Consider the following 22,804-nt stretch of genomic DNA (forward strand, 5'->3'; position numbering starts at 1 on the left):
CGTAACTTAATGACAATTCTTTTTCACGACACGCCGGTTACACGGTCTTTTCTTTTGTTTTCTTATTTGAGACAGATTTCCCGCTCAAGTGATATATAATTTATGTTCTTTTATTAATGACTCTCAAAACAATAACTGCAGTGCACGAATTTTTTGGACAACCCTCGTAAAAATGACAATATAGTATGTGTGTATGCATGTATGTCTATAGTATGATAAAAGTCTTTATCAAAATACTCGTACTTGTGATAATTATAAGTGCTCTGAAAGTCAATGCATTGATGATGGATCTACCTAACCAGTAGTATGATTTGAAAATAACAAAAAAACTTGAAACTTTAAAACTTCTCCAAAATTCAAAGAATAGATGCCTATCATGTTGCATCAACTTGTGGTCTTCTAATTTTTGTGTTAACTATTCCCTTAAGATCACAATTTAGTTTTACAGACTTGTCTTCAAAACAACACTTAAATCTTGAGGAAAACTACAATGTCAGGACCTTAGAATGTTTATTTATAAGAAGACCTCTTCGGATATATTTCAATCATTCACCTAGGGTCAAAACTGACGCATTAAAGGTGTTATTGTTACTTAACTAAACATCAGACAAGCAATTTAAGATGCAGCATGTGTTAATATTTTGCCGGTGAAGTGGATGTCACATTGTTGTTATACTTAAAACAACTAGAAAGAACTACTCACTCACTTTATTTAAAACGCCGGATAAATTATAACATGAGGAAAATGCTAAGGAATAAAATCTTTTTCCTTTTTCATATTCTGAAGCTTATTACTATAAATGATACGGAATCTAAAATGTCAACGGTTGTCCGTTCTCTGTGCATGTTATTTTCGGTCTTATTATTGACAGTGATTATACCTAGCGAAGGTAAGTTTGAGTATTATCTTATCTTATTGACGTATTCTCTTATATGTCGTGCTTTAAACATTTATTTTTGATATAAATGTTCAGTTAGGAAAATGATTCGTAAATATGATACTGTAGATGCGTACAATAATGAAACACTGCCTAATTTGTAGCCGTTATTTAGAAGCTCCAAGCAAGTCCTCATGCATTGGAAAAACTTGACGCCGTCACGACCTAATTTGTAATATCAAAACACGAGAACAACCTAAATTGTAATAGCTTGGCGCTATTACAAGTATTATTTACAACTTAATTGGCAAGCTTGGCGCTGTTGTAACTTTAACTGTATGGCTTGGCTCTGCTTCAACCGAAATTGTTTTAGCATAGCAATGTAACAACCGTAATTGTAATAGCTTCCTACTGTAACAACTATCAAATTATGTAACAGCATGACAAATGAAATGTAAGAGGTAAGTAATGTATTAACCTGAATTGAATTAACAGTTTGGGACTGTTACACCATTTATTTAACAACTTGGCTCTGTTAGACATTAATTGTAATAGTTCTGCGCTTTAACGTCCTGAATTGTAATCAATTGGCGCATTTTAATATTTTGAATTGTCATAGGTAACCTTTAAGAAAGCTTGCGCGGTTACATTGCTGGATGGAAACTACGAAACTTTAACTTGAAGGTTTGATGCAATTATAGAGTATAAAATTGTATTTATGTATCACATCATAATTGCTTATAAGTAAATGAAATCATTATAACCTTTACAATACAAAAAGTATATTACAGTTGTATTAGAACTTCTTAGAAATGGTCAAACTCAGTATATTTACAGCTTATAAATTATACAGTTAATACAAGTCTTGCTATGTTTTCAAGCTATAGACAATCAGTGTGGAACCGTCTCTCTCAGAACCGAAAAGGTGGTTGAAAATGGGACCGTGAAAATTGAGTATCGTCCGTCAAGTAATGCAATGTATTACAGAGATAGCCTCGAACGTAAATGGTCACGTTATGTCGGAAGGTATGGCAAAACATTAAAATTGAATGCTGGTACTTACACAGAGAAAAAAGAGCAACATTACAAATATGTGTTGATAATATACAGGTTCAATGTTTCTATGAATGGACAATATAGGGTTTATTGTGGTTCTCCTATAGGAAGGTACACAGATCCTGTTACCGTGAACTTGCCAGGTTTGTGTGTGTTTCTAAACTGGAAATAAACTCTTAAGATCATTAGAAACCTTTGCAGAAATACAAATTTTATGTAAAACAAATAATAAAAAGGTGTAAAAACACATTGGCATACACTGAATGACACTTATAACGCAACAATTTTCAAAATTAATTTAAGATGTCATTCTTAAATTTCATCAGAACTGGTTTGGTCACCATCTGCACATGAATGATGATTGCATGTAATTACAAAAGTGTGTTTGCCATCGGCATGCGTCAAACGAGCTAGTCAAAATCAGAAAAAAACATTCTTGCCACTAGTAAGGAACTGATAAAATATTGACATTTATGAACACAAGCTTTTATATTTTCACGAAGTGGCGTGGCCACGAGTAGTAATATAATAGCTGGTGTTCAAAAGTGAAATATAAATTGATCTTGCATACAAAACAAAGAAATTTTCTATTTACTTAATGTCTTTTATGGGTTTTAAGTCACTTTTACGTAATGAAATGCGCTCTCATGACGTTATCAAATCATAACGTCACGTTGTTTAATACAATTCTGTTAGAATTTACGATTTTATTTTTAATTTTTTTTTAATCGATTTGTTCATGTGATACTCGTACCCAAGCACATTTTACCCATAAAGGGCGTATTTCTGAAGATATGTCCACCCATTTAAAGATATATATTTTATCCGCATTCATACATAGGCCCAGTACGGCTACTATTGGAGTTATATTTTATAAATTCTATAAGTATATATCTATTAGATCATTATAAATTAAAATATTTATTTCATTTCTTTTTTCACAAAAATTATCATCATAACATAAAAGTTCTAAGCACTATTTAAGCAGACTATTCTAATATTTACAATTATTGAAAAAGAAAAACGAAATAAACATAATTATACAGTCATATATATTTCAAAGCAAGATAAAGATAGAGATCACTACATTCAAGAATATATTCGGTGATAATTGCTGATGTACAATCATCGTATAATATCATTAATAAATTTTGTAATGATTTTCGCGTTTAATGTTTTATTTCTTTTTGTTAGTTTTAGTTTTATTAGTTCTTTCTTTGTTGTAAACAAATAGTATGCATAATTTTCAGAACCACCAAGTGCACCTGTAATAGTTGGTCTACAAGACATAGAAAATTGCAGGGACTGTATTGTTGCTGAGGATAATGAAACGATCGCACTTGCCTGTGTGATACACGGTGGTACCCGTCCTCTAACCGTTATCATGACACTAGGAAATGAGACATATTTCCCTCAAAATAAATCAAATTCAACAACCTATATGGTATATTTCACCGTTAGGGACCACCATCACAAGAAAAATGTGATATTTTCAGTCATGAACGATGCATTGCCGTCACCTTTGAAGGCTACTGCTCAGATGTTTGTTATAAGTAAGTATACTATATACATTTATGTTATTTTAAGCATGCACACTAACTAAAGGACATGTATAAGAGTGTACTCATAACAAAAGTACTTATAACAAAAAAATCAAAAACATTTGCTTGACCTATTTATTACTGTTAATAAGACACCAATTTAAATAAAATTAATAAATTAATAAAGGAATTATTGCATGATGAATTGTGTTCAAATAATTGAATACTTTTGGCCACATTGAATACATTTTTTATGTTGTGTCGTCGTGGTTATTGTAGGTGTGTTTTTTAACCCTTTCAAGTTCAAACTTCTATGAAACTATGAAAAATGCTTCAATACTAATCAAACTTAGCACAAATGTTGACTGGACCATTGCCTTTGTAACGACATGCTCAGTCTTAAATTTCCTGTTACCATGGCAACGAGGGGACATCTCAAAATTGCCCAAAATCACTATTTTGCCTCGATTTTTTCCATCAAAATTTATTTCAAAGTGCTGCAACTTCTCAAGGGATTGAGGTAGAGTCAAAGGCTTTTCAGCGTTGTTTACACGTTACCTTATGATCGACCTGGGGTAATTTTAAGCCTCTCACAAGTCCAAAGTTTTCTTGGCGATGAGGGGGACTCCGCCCCGCTTCAAATCCCCTAAACAGAAGGGGGCGCATCCCCCTTCTGGCAACCCCCTGATGTATCTTTTGGACGGGGGGCGGCGCCGAAACAGTGCTTACTTTTTTAAACAAGATTTCTCAAACAACAACATGTGTTTGGGGCCCAAATAGGACATTTTTTCACTATTTCAGGCCTAAAAAAGGGGGGGGGTCGAAAGTGCGTTGTTTCGCGTATAAATGTGGTAAAGGGTTAACAAAAAATGATGAAAAACTTTGGAATCACCCAAAATCTAGTTATTCCATGTTAACATGTGGTCTTTTACATATTTTTTGTGAAAAATTGTTGTTTTGTAACATTTATAATTTTTTTAGTTAACAAAAAATGATGAAAAACTTTGGAATCACCCAAAATCTAGTTTTTCCATGTTAACATGTGGTCTTTTACATAATTTTGGTGAAAAATTGTTGTTTTGTAACATTTATAATATTTTTAGTTAACCCTATCCCTCATGAGCATATAGTGTAAAATGGCCGTTTTCACTGAAAAGCCTCCTCTTACAAGTTCAAACTTCGATGAAACTATGAAAAATGCTTCAATGCTAATCAAACTTTCGCGTATATATGTGGTAAAGGGTTAAGAAATATTTGAGAACATTGATGAAATAAAATGTATATTTTCGTTTCCGCATTTGTAACATCAGCGCAATACAACATACTTACCAAATATTTACAGGTATCTTACAGGACTACTGCTTCTAAACTATATTATTTAATGAAAATTTAAATTTACCAGTATGAATTTCTATTACTGTCTATCCGGCTATGTTATTTATAATAATATTATATTTTGTGTATTTATAACTAAGTGACCTGTAATACTTTTTAGATGTCAAACAAAAATACAATTATTTTTATTCTTTGTAACACACAATTAACTTTTTTTGTTATGTTTCCCCGTGTTTATTCAAACAAGCCTGAAATATTAAAAAAAATATTAAAAAATATTGCATCTAATATATTTATAATAATTATCCTACGTACTATTTTCTGAATTTTCTTCGTATGTTGTTAATCAAATTTTGTTGTTTTAATTATTCTTCAATTTCTTTTCTTTCTAAAATTGTTGCTGTATACTTGTTGTTGTGTGTCGGTCGTCACCAGTTGCTCTCCATTAGCAATTTAATAATAACGATCCCATTATTGCCTGCCTGGACAATGCCACTTACATACCGAAACGATGATAGTTAAAGACTTACTGTTATGGCGGGAAATTGCGGGGTCATGTGATTATGAGCAGATAACTCATGATGTAAGAAGTATGTACAACAATAGTCTCCCTTTTATTACAGTTTTATTACATTTTTACTTTTTTTATCTACTACTAAGAGCAGGCGACATTGAGTCAAATTCAGGCCCCGAGATTAGTAAGGAAAATTGTTTAACTATATACCATCAAAACATTCGTGGCATTAGAAGTAAACTAGACTTTGTAAATGACAACTTTCTCGATTATGATATTTTGTGTTTTACGGAAACAAAGTTGGATGCAAATGTTCAAGATAACAACTTAATTTTACCGGGGTTCGATCATATGTTTCGTAAGGATATTTCATGTCATGCTGGGGGGTTATTAACTTATGTTTCCGCTTTTTTAAGACCAAAACGTGTAGATGTTTTGGAAAACATCCTTCCAGAATCGCTTTGGATAGAAATTAAAGACAAAAAACATTCATATCTATTATGCACTTTATATAGGCCCCCTCATAGTACGGTCGATTTTTGGGATAAATTAAATAGGTGTCTCGAACAGGCTCTAGAGATGCAAAACCACATAGTAATGGTAGGAGATATAAATGAAGACCAGCTGAATTATTCGAATCATAAACTTCGCGACGTGTTATTACTGAACAATATGACCAACGTTATTCAGGTACCAACTCGTGTTACACCAACTACCAGTACATTAATTGATCCTATAGCAACAACAAATAACATTCATGTTTTAGATTCGGGAATTTTCGAAACGCCAAACGAAATAAGTGATCATTTCGGCACCTACATTTTTTTCAAAATTGAATTTGATTCAAATAAACCATTTAAAAGAAGAGTATGGAACTACAAACACGCTGATTTTACTAAATTTAATACCCTTATTCGTGATTTCGATTGGTCGTTCATTATCAGTGAAAATATTGATCTTGCATGCGAACATTTTACAAACACTTTTTTAGATATTGCTAAGCGATGCATTCCTACGTATATAGCGTTAGTAAGGCCTAAAGATAAACCTTGGTTTAATTCCGAAATTCGAAAAACTTCGCGACTTAGGGATAGACAATTTCATAAAGCATTGAATTCAAATAACGTACATGATTGGAATAAATACAAAAAAAAAAACAAGAAATAAGGTAAATAATATGAAAAAACATGCCAAAAACGTTTTCTACAACAATTTAGAATTTTCACTAAACGATCTTAATAGCAATGATTCGCGCAAATATTGGAAAACGGTAAAAATGCTCGTCAAAGAAAACTCTTCTGATTCGGGAAATATTCCACCTCTTATTAAATGTAATAACACAGATATATCATATTCTGACACAGAAAAAGCAAATACACTGAACGATTTCTTTGTTTCAATTTCAAATATTGACGATTCAAACACTGAACTTCCGGATTTTTCATTTAAAACACATTCAAAACTTAATAATTTTTTAATTACAGAACAAGAAGTTACCGATATATTAGATAATCTTAATTATCATAAATAAAGCTTCGGGTCCCGACGAAATTAGTCATAGAATGTTGAAAGAAACATCTAAATCAATATGCAAACCTCTTTGTTTACTCTTTAATCGATCTTTAAATGACAATATGTACCCATCTAATTGGAAACTTGCTCATGTTATGCCTTTATATAAGAAAGGAAATAAAGATGAAGCATCTAATTACCGACCAATATCACTAATAAGTTGTGTAGGAAAAGTAATGGAAAGAATAATTTTTAAACATATATATAACTATTTTAATGAACATTCACTTATTTTTCAAAACCAATCAGGCTTCCTTCCAGGCCACTCCACTATTTATCAATTAATAGACATTTATAACCAAATTTGTAAATCCTTTGATACTAGGGAATCAACATGTATATTTTTTTGTGATATTTCAAAAGCTTTTGATAGAGTTTGGCATAAAGGTTTAATTTTTAAGATAAGACAATATTAAATTGAAGGAAACTTGATAAACTGGTTGGAAAATTATCTAAAGAACAGAAGTCAAAAAGTTTTTGTTAATACTTCGTTTTCTTTACCTAGGTATTTATACGGTGGAGTCCCCCAAGGCTCGGTCCTTGGGCCTCTTTTATTTTTGATTTACGTAAACGATATAGCGGATTCCCTTTTAAGTGTAACAAGACGCTTTGCAGACGACAGTTCTCTTGCAGTAACATCAAACAATGTAAACACAATCGAAGAAACTATTAATCACGACCTTGATAACATTAGACGGTAACTGGCATGAGCACATCGCAAATATAGTATCATCTGCATCAAAAATACTAGGTTCAATGAAATTGATAAAATTCAAAGTTAAAAGAAATACTCTTAATCATATATATGTTTCCTATCTTCGTCCAAGGCTTGAATATGCATCAATTTTATGGGATAACTGTACACAATATGAAAAAGAAACTTTAGAAAAACTACAATATGAAGCAGCAAGGGTTGTAACAGGTCTAACTAGATCTGTTTCAATTCAAAATCTTTTAAAAGAAATAGGATGGCTTTCATAAGACGACAGGAGAAAAATGCAAAAACTTATTTTGATTTATAAAGAAAAACATAACCTTTTGCCGTTATATTTATCACAGTTATTCCCACCAACAGTCGAACATGTTTCCTCACATTTATACTCGCTACGAAATAATGCTAATTATGCTTCAATAGCAAGAAGAACAGAAATTTATGCTAAGTCTGTCATTCCGTCCTCTATACAACTATGGAACGAATTACCAGCCCATATTAGAGAATCAGAAACATTATCAATATTCAAAAATAAGCTTAAAACATTATATAAAGCCCCTATTGTGCCGCCATTTTATATCGAAGGCGATCGTGTATCTGCTGTCTACCATGCTCGTATTAGAAATAAATGTAGCAATCTGAATTCTGACCTATTTACAAATCATCTTACTACTAGTGCAGCATGCGATTGTGGTACTCTAATAGAAGATGCCGAACATTTCCTATTCCAATGTCGAAAGTATACAATACAAAGAAGAAAACTATTTACAAACACCAGAGAATTCCATCCGCTTAGTACTAAAAAGCTACTCTTTGGCATTGAAAATTTAAACGACTTTCAAAACAAAATCTTATTTCAGCATGTTCAAAATTATATCAAAGAAACAAAGAGGTTTACATAAAACGTTACTACATTGTTTTTATGGTAATTAACTATAACAAGTACTTTAGGTACAAACAAATGAGTATCTGCTTTAGAATTCATGGTGGGGATTGGTTGGTGGTAGTGTCGACACACAACTAATACAGCAATATTTCTTTTCTTGTTTTTCTTCTCTTTCCTCTTCAATCTTTTCATCTTAAAATGAAAATGTATTGTTACTTAATGCATATTTAATTTAATGTATAACTTTCTTTACTTTATGAAACTGATGTTAATCATTTACAGGGAAGGGCCCACGATAATGTTGTAAAAACTTTTGGCCCAACCCTTTTGTATATTGTGTAATTATGTTAATGTGAATAAATTGATGTATATTTATATATGCAATAAAATATTATTAAACTCAAATGAAAATTTAAGTTTTTTCTAAAAATACCGGAATTATTTTTATATCATGGTAGGAAAATTTCATATTTCATAACAATTATTATGAAATGTAATATTATGAGGTGTGTAAATATTGAATTTTATTGGACGAGTTCACAGTAGTCAAAAATATATTTGGCGATGCGCTAGTCAAGTCTGATATAGGTTGCTTTGCAGCTGTGTACGAGTCAAATAAAATGAGTGTTGTTCTCAATATATAATTAAATTTTAATTTTTGGCATTTGACCTATTATGAATAAAATGACATTTCATTGAAAAACATTTTAGAGCCTCCAGTCATAGGGTTCAATATATCTGGATCGACATTAGATATCTCTGAAGGAGAACGGGCACATGTAAAATGTGAAGCTGACAGCGTTCCCGCCTCCAATGTATCATGGATTGAAGAGCTGAGTAATGGAAACAGAACAAAGAAGCAATGTAACTTGACACCAAACTGCGTATTAAATATTGATACTGATGAAGTTTCAAACAGGCGTTTCAAATGCCAGGTTCACTATAAGACAAAAGTTTACCACAAATATTTGACTATTCACATAAAAGGTAATGTTTTATATCCATGTCCTGTTAAATGGGGGTTTAATGCACATGAAAAAATTAAAAAGTTTAACAAACTTGAAATGTATCCACATTAATATACGCTTGGCCATGCCGTCACGTCTCTGTAAAACGAATATTAGTTTAATATTTTACAATTGGCCTTTAATTTATTTAGATCGTCCATTGTCAGACAGAATGATGTACATCGTTGATACACTTTAATTCACAAAAGGAATAACCACTTTCTGAACATTATCATGTAATACCTGTTTTCTAATACATGTATATAAATAAGTTTCATTTGAACAATTTGAAAGTGTCATTAGCCAATCATAAAGAAACCTTTATATTTTTTTAGATAAAGTTGATGAAGACGATAAGTACAATAACAAACAGAAAACGACCGGCCAAGCGTCGGACAAATCAATCATATGGATAATACTGGGTGCATGTGTTCTTGTGGTCGTCATCATTGTCATAGCTGTCTTGTTTCTTGTCTTCAGAAAAAAAGGTCAAACTCTTCAAGGTAAGATAAGATCAAGGCACGAAACGGACGACTTATTGATTATGAGTCCTGTTGTTAAAACTAGTCAGTAGGAAACTTGGCCTTGCTCCCTGTAGATCTTTGACCTCCGAGTTTTGAGCTGAGAGATACACAACTTAACGCCTTTATAACTAAACCATATTTTTGCATATTAACATCCATGTATATACACATCATATAAAATGTTGGTATAGTATTAGAAAGTCAGTCATTCATACGCTTACTTCCTTTAATTTCTTATTGGTTATGTTATGTTATTCTGGTATTTCACCAATTTAACACGTTAAGGTCATATCCAGGCTTTCCTAGATAACTAACCTGTAATTACAGTAGACTAAATTGTCACCACGAAATTTAGCCTCTTCCTATGATCGAGCCCGCGACCCCTAGATTACAAGTACTTTATGCTTTCAAAATTCATGAAATTTAATTTGTTTACAAATCAGTAAACTATTTGTTATCAATTTAGTTTAATATCTCCCATCTTCTCACACCTTGCATTCTTTCATTTCAACGAATGATCAGTTTTTAATTTTGCCATGAAATGATATACCAAAAATGTTATTTATTTTAAAAGCAACGTTAAAGAAATTGGTATCTCTGCAAAATGGTTGTACATGTATTTTCACAGTATTAGTTATATTTCCATTGCTTTTTTCAAACATGACAGATAAGAGAGAAGGTCGGGTACACCACGACACACAAGAGGGCCATGCAAGGTTAGGGCGTTGTACACGTTATAATTATTTGATGCGCGTTTACTGTCGAAAAAAAATTTTTTGACTAGTAATTTAAAAGCTAGATGATACAAATCCATTTTCATGTCCCGCTTCTTTTGTCTTTGGAAAGTAAATGAAACAGAACGTTATCTATTTATTAATTTGACGTCAATTTTTTAAATGTATCGTAATTATCAACACTATCAACAATATTTTTGTAATTACTATGAAACATATTCTTGTGCGGATAACATATTGTAATAACTGAAACATTTTTTAATGATTTGTACATTCAGAGACACATCATTTACTTTTCTATTTTATATAGTTTGTACATAACAACCATATTACTTTTTTACCAAGATGTACTATACAAAAGTCGGAGGATCGCCCAGCGGGACAATTGCTTTATGCCGACCTGGCCTTTGATCCAAATGCGGCTCCGTCAAAAGCAGCAGTTGCCAAACAAGAAGATTCACCCACAGAATATGTTGATATAGATTATGTGAAGACGAAAGCTAATAAGGAAATTGATGATGTCCCTACGAAACAGGAAAATTTGTAAACTAATTGACAGGATTTTTATTAAACGAGTGGTGTAAATACTTTTTTTAAAATTTAAAACTGTTATTGTCACAATGTGTTTTTCTATTTTGCATATTATTCTACACAGTTTATTACGCATGATTTATTGAAAAAAGAAACATTCATGAAAACAAAGGAAACTGCAAAAATGATATAGACATGTATGTTTTCGTCTTTGTAAAGACTTGGCTAGTTGTGAATAAGTTTTATTATATTTGGAAAGTTCCATGTCATTAGGTTTTACTCATTTGTACATTTGTATATACTTTAACAATGTTTTTAGGCATTTATCTTTAAAGCTTGTAAGGTGTTTATTGGGTTTATTATCAAATACATTGAACCGGAAATAATGAAATAATGAACTGTTTTATTCTATCGTTTTAATGCCTTTCTAGTTAAACTTACATTCTTGAAAGATTGTCATCTATAAAGTCATATATTTTACAGGTAAACTAGGACCACCCAAACTCATCTCGAACTTTTCGATTTTGCAACACCTGTAACGCAAAGAAGAAAATTTATTTATGAAATAATGTTTAACATTAATTTATATTTTTTATATTTCATTTATAGTCAACAATGATTTTGATGAGATATGGTTTTTTAATTTTCCATATGTTACTTACACTTTGCATTTATTAAATACATAACATGATTACTTATTTCCAAAAAAGTGCTTGTTGTTTTACGGGGAAAATACTATTTGTTTTGTAATTTTCATCTGTTTATGCGGAGAAATTATATTTAAATTCGTCTAAATGTAACTGTTCAATGAAAATTAGATTTTCTCACATATTTAACATTTTTCCCTGCCTACAAGATCACTTTCAATGTAACATTTATACATGTACAAGGCAGGTAAACACAATTTTTAAAAACTTTATAATTGTGATTTATCTTTGGTCTATAAAGATGGTCAACATATAAATTTAGTAATCCTTTACCAAAACATTAAGTCTCAACCCGTAACCTGTTGAAACCAAAACTCAGAAGTATTAAGCCAGGCAAGCTTGCACATCCTGATACTTTATAGCTTACTTCAAATATCATTTTTAAATTGATAATGTATACATGTACCTTCAAAAATGCTAGCTGGACGAACCCATTTTATGACATTCAGCAAAAGTGAGTTAGAAATCTATTAAGGTTTAAATTCAACAGTAAAACTTTATTAATTCCATAATCATTTGCTTGATTCTCAAACGAGTTGAAACATATACTTTCACGGTAAATAACACAAAAATATTGTAAGTAAACACAATAAATTGCTCCTGATCAAAATACTAGTATGCTATTCTAAGGAAGGGTTTATCCGTCTATACATGTTTTCGTGCAAATACCATTCACTTTTCATGCAATTTACTTCCACATCTATCTATACATTAATTTTGTTAGTATTATTTTTTTTTTAAATAATAACTTTTACAGCAGATTTGTGTTTTATATAGCTTTATACACTTTATCATTGAATTTATCATTTAATCTTCACAATTATAACAGTATTAATGTTGTAAATACTTGTAAGTTTTCTATATTTTCATAAATTCTACATTGTAATATAGCTCATTTCAACAGCATATAAACAATCTGTTACAATGGTTCTAAATTATTATCACACTGATGATTGTATAGAAAACATAATTTTATTTTAAAACAGAAGCAAAATATTAAGAATGTAACTACACATTAAACCTTTAACTGGATCGGTTAAAGTTGGTTTGGGGGCAAGTTAAGCTTGTTGGTAATCGAAGCTTAAATTTGCTGTCAAAGCAACTTAATTGGTGAATCAATTAGGATAATTTGTAGGTATGTCAAGGATGAAATGCTGAAATAATGTGAAGAATATTTCCAGACGTTGTTTATTGTTGAAAACATTGAAAGTTTATTTGTAATTACCGTATTATGTTTAACTTTAAACTCTGAGAAATCGCCACTACAATACAATGAAAAATTCATTTTATTGCATTTTAAAGTATATTCCTAATATATTGAAAGATTGTATAAATTTATATTTTGATGTTATAGAATACTCTGTACTCTGCTTCAATACAAATATGTAAACAATAAAGGTATATTTTATGAAAATTTTTACTTTTGTTTTTCGTGTCACTATTTTTGTCTAAAAGGACAATGGCCACTCAAAAGAATGGCCATGGAATTTTAAGACACACAAAAAAGTCGCCTCGTAATTTTAAAGCAAATCTTTTTTAAGAGCCAGGGTCTTCATGAAGTCGTTCGTTCTAAGAAAGGGATGTCAAACCTTAATCAAATAAAGAACACATTTGTCATTGCCAAATAAAAACAGATTTGATACTTTATTTATATTCCTGGTGGTCTTAATGGCTTTAATGTATATGATTATTTGAACACAAAAGGTAATGCTCCACAAAAGTCAAATCCTAAAAGCGTAATCCTTAATTACTTAGTACTTTATAAGAATGACTGACCAAACGACAATACATAATGTTTGTTTGATTGTTATTATATCTCAAAACGATGCCATTTACTATCAAAAGTAATTTTGCTCTGCACGGCCATATTTGGTTGAATTCGTTGAATAAGAAAAATCACCAATTCTCCATACCCAAAGATATTTAGTATTAAAAGACTTTTATACTAATTTCAACAATCAATGTGTTTGTTTTTTATTCGAAATGACCAAATTGGAAGGTTAGAGAATATATTGTTGTACAAATATCTGATGGCAAGATAGATGGGATATTCTGTCTGTATTTGATAACGCATACGTCTACCGTTTCTGTTCAGTAACCGGAAAATTTTTTGTTTTAGTAAATTTAAAGATTCTAAACGTATATAGACATTAGAGATTTAAAGGACAACAATACAACATCCTTTAATGTTAGACTTTTCAGCAATGTACCTGAAATATTGTTTGGCTCAGCGAGTCATAAGAGCAAAGCAAAGACGAGGCCCAAAATGTTACAAAATAGGGAAAATCAAAGAAAACGACAAGAAGATAGCGAACAATTTGGAAAATAAAATAAATGTAAACCACCCGTTTATGCAAAAAGATCAGGAATGAGGTCACAAACGATCAACGCCGAAAAGTCCCTGAGGATGAAAATGTGATAACATTGGACCATTCATTTGTACAATTTCACGACGTCAACAACTGATGCAAATAGATATTGAAAATGTAATGCTTAAACAAAGATCGGGAAAAAGTGTACATGATGATAAATGCAGGGGAACCAACAAAGATGAGTTGGCCTTGTATACTAGATTCGTCTATTTCTATACATGTTAATAACAGTTTTTTCGTAAACTGATTGTCACATCCAATTTACCCTACCAAAGTATACTGAAGAATCACTAAATCACTTGATTAGTTGTTAACAAGATGCTAATCAAATTTGATTAAACACAGTTAATATGAGTTAAGGGAAAAACGATTTCTTCTCTTTTTGGTCCAATCACTATAAATAATACCAATTATATAGTGCCAAAAATTGCCTGTTCTTTGTGCACGATATTCTCTGTCGTACTATCAAGAGTGATCAAGTTTAGGTTTTCGTTTTATTTAATCCGTCATTTATTCAAAAGCATTATTTTATACGTCCTAAAAAAATTATAGTTTTAATAGATCATATTTTAATGTTTGCATGACTGTTCCTTTTACGTAAGAATGTATTACTGCAAAAATGCCTTACCTGCTTTTCAATGGTTTATCTTCTATAACTACGTACTTATAGTAAGTAGCACTAGACTGTAATAACACAATAGCTCCGATGTACGACGGTCATCAGCTGAGGCATGTTTCAAGAAAACCGTGTTAAAATATGAAGAAAAAACAAGATCAACGATAGAATGGCATTTAATGAACGCACCCCTAGTCCCCTACACGACCCAGTAACACTGGGTTGCTGGCAAGGAACCTAGTAGAAATATTAACACATTAAAGTGAATTTCGGGATTCAACGAAATTGCACGCGGCTAATTACTGTCGTTCTCCAGGATATTACAAACTAAATTAAGATCCTAGTCTACTGGAATGTGCTCTGTCATAAAACTCTGCTTTACATACAATTTTAAATATGAAATTCGCTGAACAGACCTGATTTAGTCTCGTACAATTGCTAAGGAATTTTGTTCTCTAGTAGTTGCAACACGGTGATGGACAATAACAGTCGTCACTTGTGGAAATCCTTCAAAATGAAGATTGCAAAATGTAATCCTCTTCTAACTAGGCTCTTTATTTAGCTTTAATCCTAGTAGGAACTATAACTATATATTTTAAACTATGCAAATGAATGTTTAATGTGCTACCGTTTGCTCTCCTTTATTCATTACTATTCTATCGTTGCCTTCTACTCGTATGTATACTGTACATGTACTTAAAATATTTAGCATTGTGTTTATTTTATCATTAATAATATAAACAAATCAAGACACAAATTTCTACTTTTTTGATTCTAATACTACATCAAAATTGAAAATCAACAACATACAAAAATGACAAACCATCCGTGAAGGATGTAACTAGATGTCAAAATGAAATTGTTGCTTAATACACCCCGCATTTTTCGAGCTAGCTGCTGACTGACGCCAAAGAGAGTGACACCGTATTTTATTAAATGGCACGCATGTGTCATAATGCATTAACCATAATCATCTCCGTATTAACACATCTGCGGATTTGTTACATTTTAATTTTCACTTTATGTATTGTTGAATGTTTGAAATTTTCTTAGTCGCTAATTATCGTGGACTGTAGATTGAATCTACTACTACAATGCAGGAATATTCTCAATCAGACAAAGCCTGCAATATTTTCGATTGGTGCGTTCTTTAGGGATTCAATTTTTCTCCATTCTGTAAAAGTTAATGTTTGTACAGTTTTAAATGTTCAAAGGTGAACGAAACTTCTATATCCGGGAATTATAAATATCCTAAACGAATCATTTCATTGGCTTTTAATAATGAACCTGCCCAGAGTTTTCAGTTTACTGCGACTTGGCTGAATAGCTATCCTATTGCTACTCTTGGATAAATCAAATTCACTGGTTGACCTGGTTTACAAAATAAACATGGTTGGCGTCCGCGCCGAAGCGCGACGCCCCTTATGGAATGAAATCAGACTTTGTGAAAGGGCGTCAGCAACTTCTCGGGCCATTTCGTCGGTCACAATAGCCGATCATTCCGATTGGTATAAGGGTATTTGATTTATCAAAAATGAAATGTCGCGAACAATGAATAGCGAACTGGAGAATTTCGCAATGCGAAATTATTTTATCCGTCAATTAATCGCGCTCTTCGGGTTTTCTTATTAATCATTTTGTAGTACACACATTGGGTTATTGTATATTGCTGTACCTATAAATAGAATGATGACCTTAACATTGTGAAAGTCCGAAAATCTATTTATAGAAGTAGTTTTAGTTTAAGGAAACGGTCATTCGTGTTGAGCTATGGTTATTATTAACCAACTGGAGAATTTTGCAGGAAATGAAATATGAAAAATGAAACATGTTTAAACAACTAATTGCACTTGGATATTATAGACCTGTATATTTTGGATATTATCGTTAATATTGATAGAATTTTAAGTGCCTAATAATATTCTAATCTCTAGCATGCCTACCAAAGTTCATGATGAACAATGTCTTTCGTCCGACCATTCATAAATATTATACAATTCTGATAAATACCAATTGACCATTGAAAAGTTTATAAGAATATCTAGTCATCAGATGTCTACTAGTTCATCTTCACTTGCTGCATTTCTTGCATGGACGCCCTTTGATGCTTTGCATCAATGCTTTTCTTGCTTTGTTTTGTAATACTGTTCTGAATAATTAATCTTTCATTGATTCTTATAATGCTGCTAAAATTTGGAATGGTCAATCGGTATAAATCGTATTTTATTCGTTACGATTACTTTAATAGGTTATGTAGATCTAATTTCATCTAACCTATTATTTAATTATTTCATATGTATAAGATAGATGTTTATTTAGGTAAAAGCACACATAAACATAATACATACTTTTATGCATTTTTATATAACAAGGTAATAAAACAAACTTGTCATAAAATATTTGGGAAGTTTGTCAAGCTTAACTATCACTGGTTGACCTATCGCAGGACACGTGTAACTGTTAGAGCGTTAAAGCAATGTATGCACTTCAAAAACTCCTTTATATGATGTTACAAGTTGTACAAAGAAATTGAGAAATTTTCTTTAAACACTTTTCGGAGGGATTCCCGTTTCAACAGCACTGTAAAGGTCATATGAGGACTTTTCAGCTTAACTGGTAGAGGAAATCCTCAGGTGCCTTTCCGTGTATTAATTCAGGCCTGAAAGGTGACCTTAGTAAAAACACTGACGTTGGAGCAGGTGGTTTAAAGTAAAAATAAGCATTTATAAAAGATAAACTTGTCTTAAGAAAATAATGGATGAAATAAATGTTTAATTAGGAGAACGAATGCATAATTTTTGCTTACAAATCGCCACCTTCTTGCATTAATGTGTTAATTCCTATAAAAATGTTTCATATGGTTTAACCCGTTACTGTAAGATGATACATTTTCGAAAAAGTGCAATAGGGATTTTGTGTATCCAAAAGTTGTCCCGTACTGCATTTCAGTGTTGTTGTATTTTTTTGGTCCTTCGGGATTATTGATTCCAGCACTTTTAAGTGTTGAAAGTTGAATACCGCTCAAGCCGGGGGTAGGTAGCGTGATGGATGTTGCACTTTTTCATTATCCCTTATGTATAGACTCAATGAAACCAAGTCTGCAACTTTCATGTAATTTTGTTGTGATAAATGCTTCCGAGGGATCACACTTTTTGCAGATTTTAATAATTCACAACAACAGGTGCCTAGCGCTGTGCAGCAGCTGTAAAAAGTTGACCCGTACTTCACTTCAGTGTTGTATTTTTTTGTTCCTTCCGCATCATTGGTTCCAGCCCTTTAAAATGTTGAAAATTGAATACCGCTCAAGCCGGTGCTAGGGGGTGTGAGGGATGTTGCATTTATTCATTATCCTTCATGTACAGACTAAATGAAACCCAGTCTGCAATTTTCATGTAATTTTGTGTTGTGATTAAATCTAGTGCTTCACACTTTATCCAGATTTCTACTAAGAATAAATTAATCCCAATATGAACGAGTTTATATTTCTGGTTACATAAATATTACAATATTGTATCTGCTTGATTGAATTACATTTATATCAATATTGACGTGACTGTTTGATGTGTTAAGAAGTTCACCAATCGTAATCACCCAAATTATTTTACATAAAATAAACAAGTCCGCGGTATCTGAAACGTTATTTTTGCAAAACAAATATTGCTGTTCAACAGGCCTAGTTTTCTTTCCTTACTAAAATCCTAGTGGTCATTAAATGGCTATATGACAAGAGCACTTATCCCTTTGATTTTAATCTGATACCGTAATCTGATAAACGGTCGGTGGAATATTTAAAAGGCTATATGACGTAAATGACTATTTGTTTATGAAATTTGACATTCAAAACGCCAATACTAACTAGTATGTCCTTGTTTGGTAAACATGCTCACGTACATATGTAAATATAAACAAACAAACACAAGAAATAATTGACACACTTGACCTTATCCTGTGAATTCAACGCGGACACATGCAAGCATATGCAAAATGACATAGTTGACAATATCTTGAAAAAGAAAAGTGTTCACGTAAAAGGGTCTCGCTTAAATCTAAACATATACATAAGCAATTAAAGACATACATGATGAATTATCCTGTTAGCAAAAGTATTAGTAATAACAAACATATTTTTTGACAAAAATAAGCACGCATATGATTGGTGTCAGTGGCAATGTGGTTAACGTGGCTAATTTTAAATACTGCCGCTGTTGGTTCGGTTCCCTCCAGTGACTTTCTTTCTCATATAAGCAAAATGAATTAATTTTAGTCTATCATACAAAAATAAAAATAAATGAAAAATTATCCAATTATGGTCTGTAAAATGGATTAAATGCTTAAAGGTTGGGGAAAAAATTCTGAGAGTACGCCAAATACGACCAGTCCTTATAAGTACTAAAACTGACTATAATTGTTGTGTTTTTTTTTTTTTTTTTGTTTTTTTTTCGTGCATGCCGTAGACAATGGATAACACATGAATACACAGTCATTGCAAAATAAGTACACACTTTTGTATCTTTAGACGAGGATAATTAAAAGCAAACACACACACATTCAATACGTCAAAGTTTTACCATTACATATATTTTATAAAAAGGCAACATTTTTTATCGATTTTATTTATATAATTTAGAGTAAAAACATAACAATAACATATTAGCAACAAAATGTTGCAGATTTTCAAATGAGGTGGTAGGTTCGACAACATTCGCCTGCACAGACATAGATACTCCTCAGAGCTTAAACATTGAATAGTATTTAGTAATCTAATTAAACTTAGCCGTTCGTCATATAGTCTTAACGTGACTGAATCAATTACCAACTATTTCCCCCAAGAGTCTTTGAACTTCTTAAACATAAGATAATAGGATTATCTAAATTTGTTTATTTGTTTCGTCATCCGTAAAGTTAAGTTTATAAAACTGTGGTCAAAATGAGACCAGCAATTATATGCAGGTTTAAAGGCAATGAAATCGTTTGTAAAGACTAAGTATAGGGTACTTTCGAAACTGTTTGTCTGGATCTCTATTTTAACTTATTCTTTTACTGAAGGTATGGAATTTTTACAAGTCTGATTAAAATGATTTTGAATAACACATTGAAAAAAAGATAAGAATATTTTTTCAACGACAAAAAAATATTTTTTTTAAAAAGCATATGGCATTTTATTGACTTTGCTCAAGTCGCAAATTTTAATATTATTATTTCTGTATGTCGTTTAAAAATTCATGAGCAAATTATATATTAATATTATAGCATTCAATTTTATGCTTCAATATATTGACTCATAAAGCTACATTATGAGTAAAAAAAGTTTCAAAAATATTGTTATACAAAATGTACATACATTATAGAAGTTTAAATGCGAATCTCATTTTTGATAAGTAACGGGAAAAATATAGACGATCGCTCCAAACAGTAAATAAAGCTGGGTAGTGGAAAAAAAAGCACTCAAATTTTTAATTTTTTGTAACTTTTGTAAGTATTTTATACAAAAGCTTTATCAAAGGCAATGTTTTCCATATGAAAAATGATGAATTCATTTATGATATTTGAATACGGAAACGTGTCAATCGGATGAAAACTTGTTAGAATCAATTGCTAGACAATCTCGATTTATCCGGGTCAAATTAGGAATCGTACAATTGTCGAATGTAGAGAAACAAAACTGTTTTATATTGTTAATCATCATTTCTTAGACTCTAGTAATAGTTATTGTCGCATTACACATTCAAAATTATCAATATACATATATATCAATTATTATAGATAAAAATGTAAATTTATGGTCAGTCAAACTGCATAATCTTTAAAGAAATTCTAATTTAATTTTACATACCTTTTGATACTACTAGCTTTAACAACAATCAATTTGATGAAAAGTATTTGATAAAAAAATACTATATTTTCATTGTATTTTACTATACTGTATTTAACCATCAATGCGTTACATTACCTGTTATGTAAAGGCGTTATATTACCTGTTCGGTAAATTGATTTATGAATAATGGGTGAATAAATTATTGTATATTTAAAAGCTAACTTTGTATACAATGCAGGTGCTCATGTGAGTAAAATAGAACCGAAGTATGGGAGTTTGGCTGGAGAGACCAGGCTGACAATCTATGGCGGAGGTATGTATTATCTGATATAGAACTTTTGATATTTTCTTCTTTACTTTTGACATTCTTTCTATTTTTATGGCATTTTTTGTATACTTTTGACATTTTTTTTCTAAATTCTTAAGATTATTTTATACTTTCGGTATTTTGTTCTATACTTTTGACAGTTTCAAAACTTTTGACAATTTTTTCTATACTTTTGATATCTTTTCTATGCTTTTGGCATTTTTTTTCTATACTTTTCCGATTTATTTTAAATACATGTTACTGGTTAACACTCATTTCGAAATCATAGCCAATTCTGATATAATAAATTTAGATAAGTAAGATTTTTATGACCCAGACAGTAAAGTTGAAATAGTACTGAGTGTGTTGTCTTGGGAAAAAGAAACTTTACTATATAAAAGAAAGTATGAGCAAATTCATTGATATTAAGCATAATTTTATTCTTAAGTTTAAATTACCTTTTCAACAAAACAACGTTTCTTATTAAATCATTAAAAAAAATTCTCGCACAACATATGAAAATACATATTAATTTTCTCAAATCATTTTACCAGGATTCTCAGCGGACCAGTTCAGTCAAAATGATGATCCAAACGTGGGTAACAGGGTGTACTTGGTCGGTGAATCTGGCACGGAATTCTCGTGCATAGTACACAAAGACGGCTGTACAGAGACTCAGATTATGTGCTATACCCCCAGGTATAATCAGAAATTGGTTTATATATTCGTTTTTTATTGGAGTAAGGGTAGTAGTAATGATTGTAGAAATGTCTAATTATAATAAAAACCTTTTTATGTATTTTATTAGAATTGTTATAATTACATAATTTTCACTCAGATGATATTTTTTATTATATACCTATAAATTTTCTCCCTAAAATACACGCAAATATTGAAGCGCAAATACGCTTCAACGGATAGAAATTTCCGTATTATGTTAGTGACAAATACGGTACCATATATGGAAGTGCCGGACTATTTTTGACGTTGGTTCCGATCTTACATTTGTATTACGTTGCATTTTGGAAACGGGAACCAAAATTGTAAAGGCGTGGCCAGTTTGCAAGAATTACGTATTAATCCGTCAGTCATGAATTTATTTCTTGACAACTACATTTCATTTTCTGAATAAAACGAAAAGGTATATAATAAAAGGAAAATTATGTTGTAGTAGCTTTCTGAGACTATGTATTTTTCTACTCGCAACGTTGGAAAATTGATATCTCACTCGACCTTCGGTCTCGCGAGATATCAATTTTCCACCGCTGCTCGTAGCAAAATACAGAGCCTCAGAAAGATACTACAACATAATATTCCGTATATATTTGCAGAGGTATGACGGAGGAGGACCACTATGTCAAGGTCAAGGTTGACGGTGATGTTGTTGCAGACAGTGACCTGTGTGGCGGTGATCCGACCAGCTTCAAGTGTACTTTCAAGGTAACGCACTTTTTTTGCAAATATCAAGATTTTCATTTCATTTTTTGATTGTATAAATCAATATTTTCACTCAAGATTTAAATACGGACAAAAATTAATTTGTTAGCAATTTATTTTCTATTTCAATTATATTTCCTCCGTACAGATACTTTCGTTTTAGCAAAAACGTTATTCTGACATGATTGAAAAGCTTTCAAGAGTAGATGATTAGACAGATTTGATGAATACATTCATACTGTGAAATTAACTGACAGTGA

General features: G+C 31.3%; 1 protein-coding gene across 1 annotated transcript; it reads left to right on the forward strand.

The window, feature by feature from the left end:
• Window positions 1–624: 624 nt before the first annotated feature.
• Window positions 625–22,547, forward strand: LOC132714142 (uncharacterized; the record flags this gene model as incomplete). Its single annotated transcript, XM_060696919.1, has 11 exons — window positions 625–890; window positions 1,760–2,077; window positions 3,185–3,487; window positions 9,206–9,481; window positions 9,837–10,004; window positions 10,693–10,741; window positions 11,105–11,302; window positions 13,352–13,395; window positions 21,039–21,113; window positions 21,662–21,806; window positions 22,439–22,547. Coding segments are annotated over exons 1-11 (1,839 nt in total), but the record flags the coding sequence as incomplete, so codon positions are not given.
• Window positions 22,548–22,804: the final 257 nt, after the last annotated feature.

The sequence above is a fragment of the Ruditapes philippinarum genome, unplaced genomic scaffold (assembly GCF_026571515.1).
Source record: "Ruditapes philippinarum isolate M1 unplaced genomic scaffold, ASM2657151v2 ctg9394_1_1_1_1, whole genome shotgun sequence".
NCBI lineage: Eukaryota > Metazoa > Mollusca > Bivalvia > Venerida > Veneridae > Ruditapes > Ruditapes philippinarum.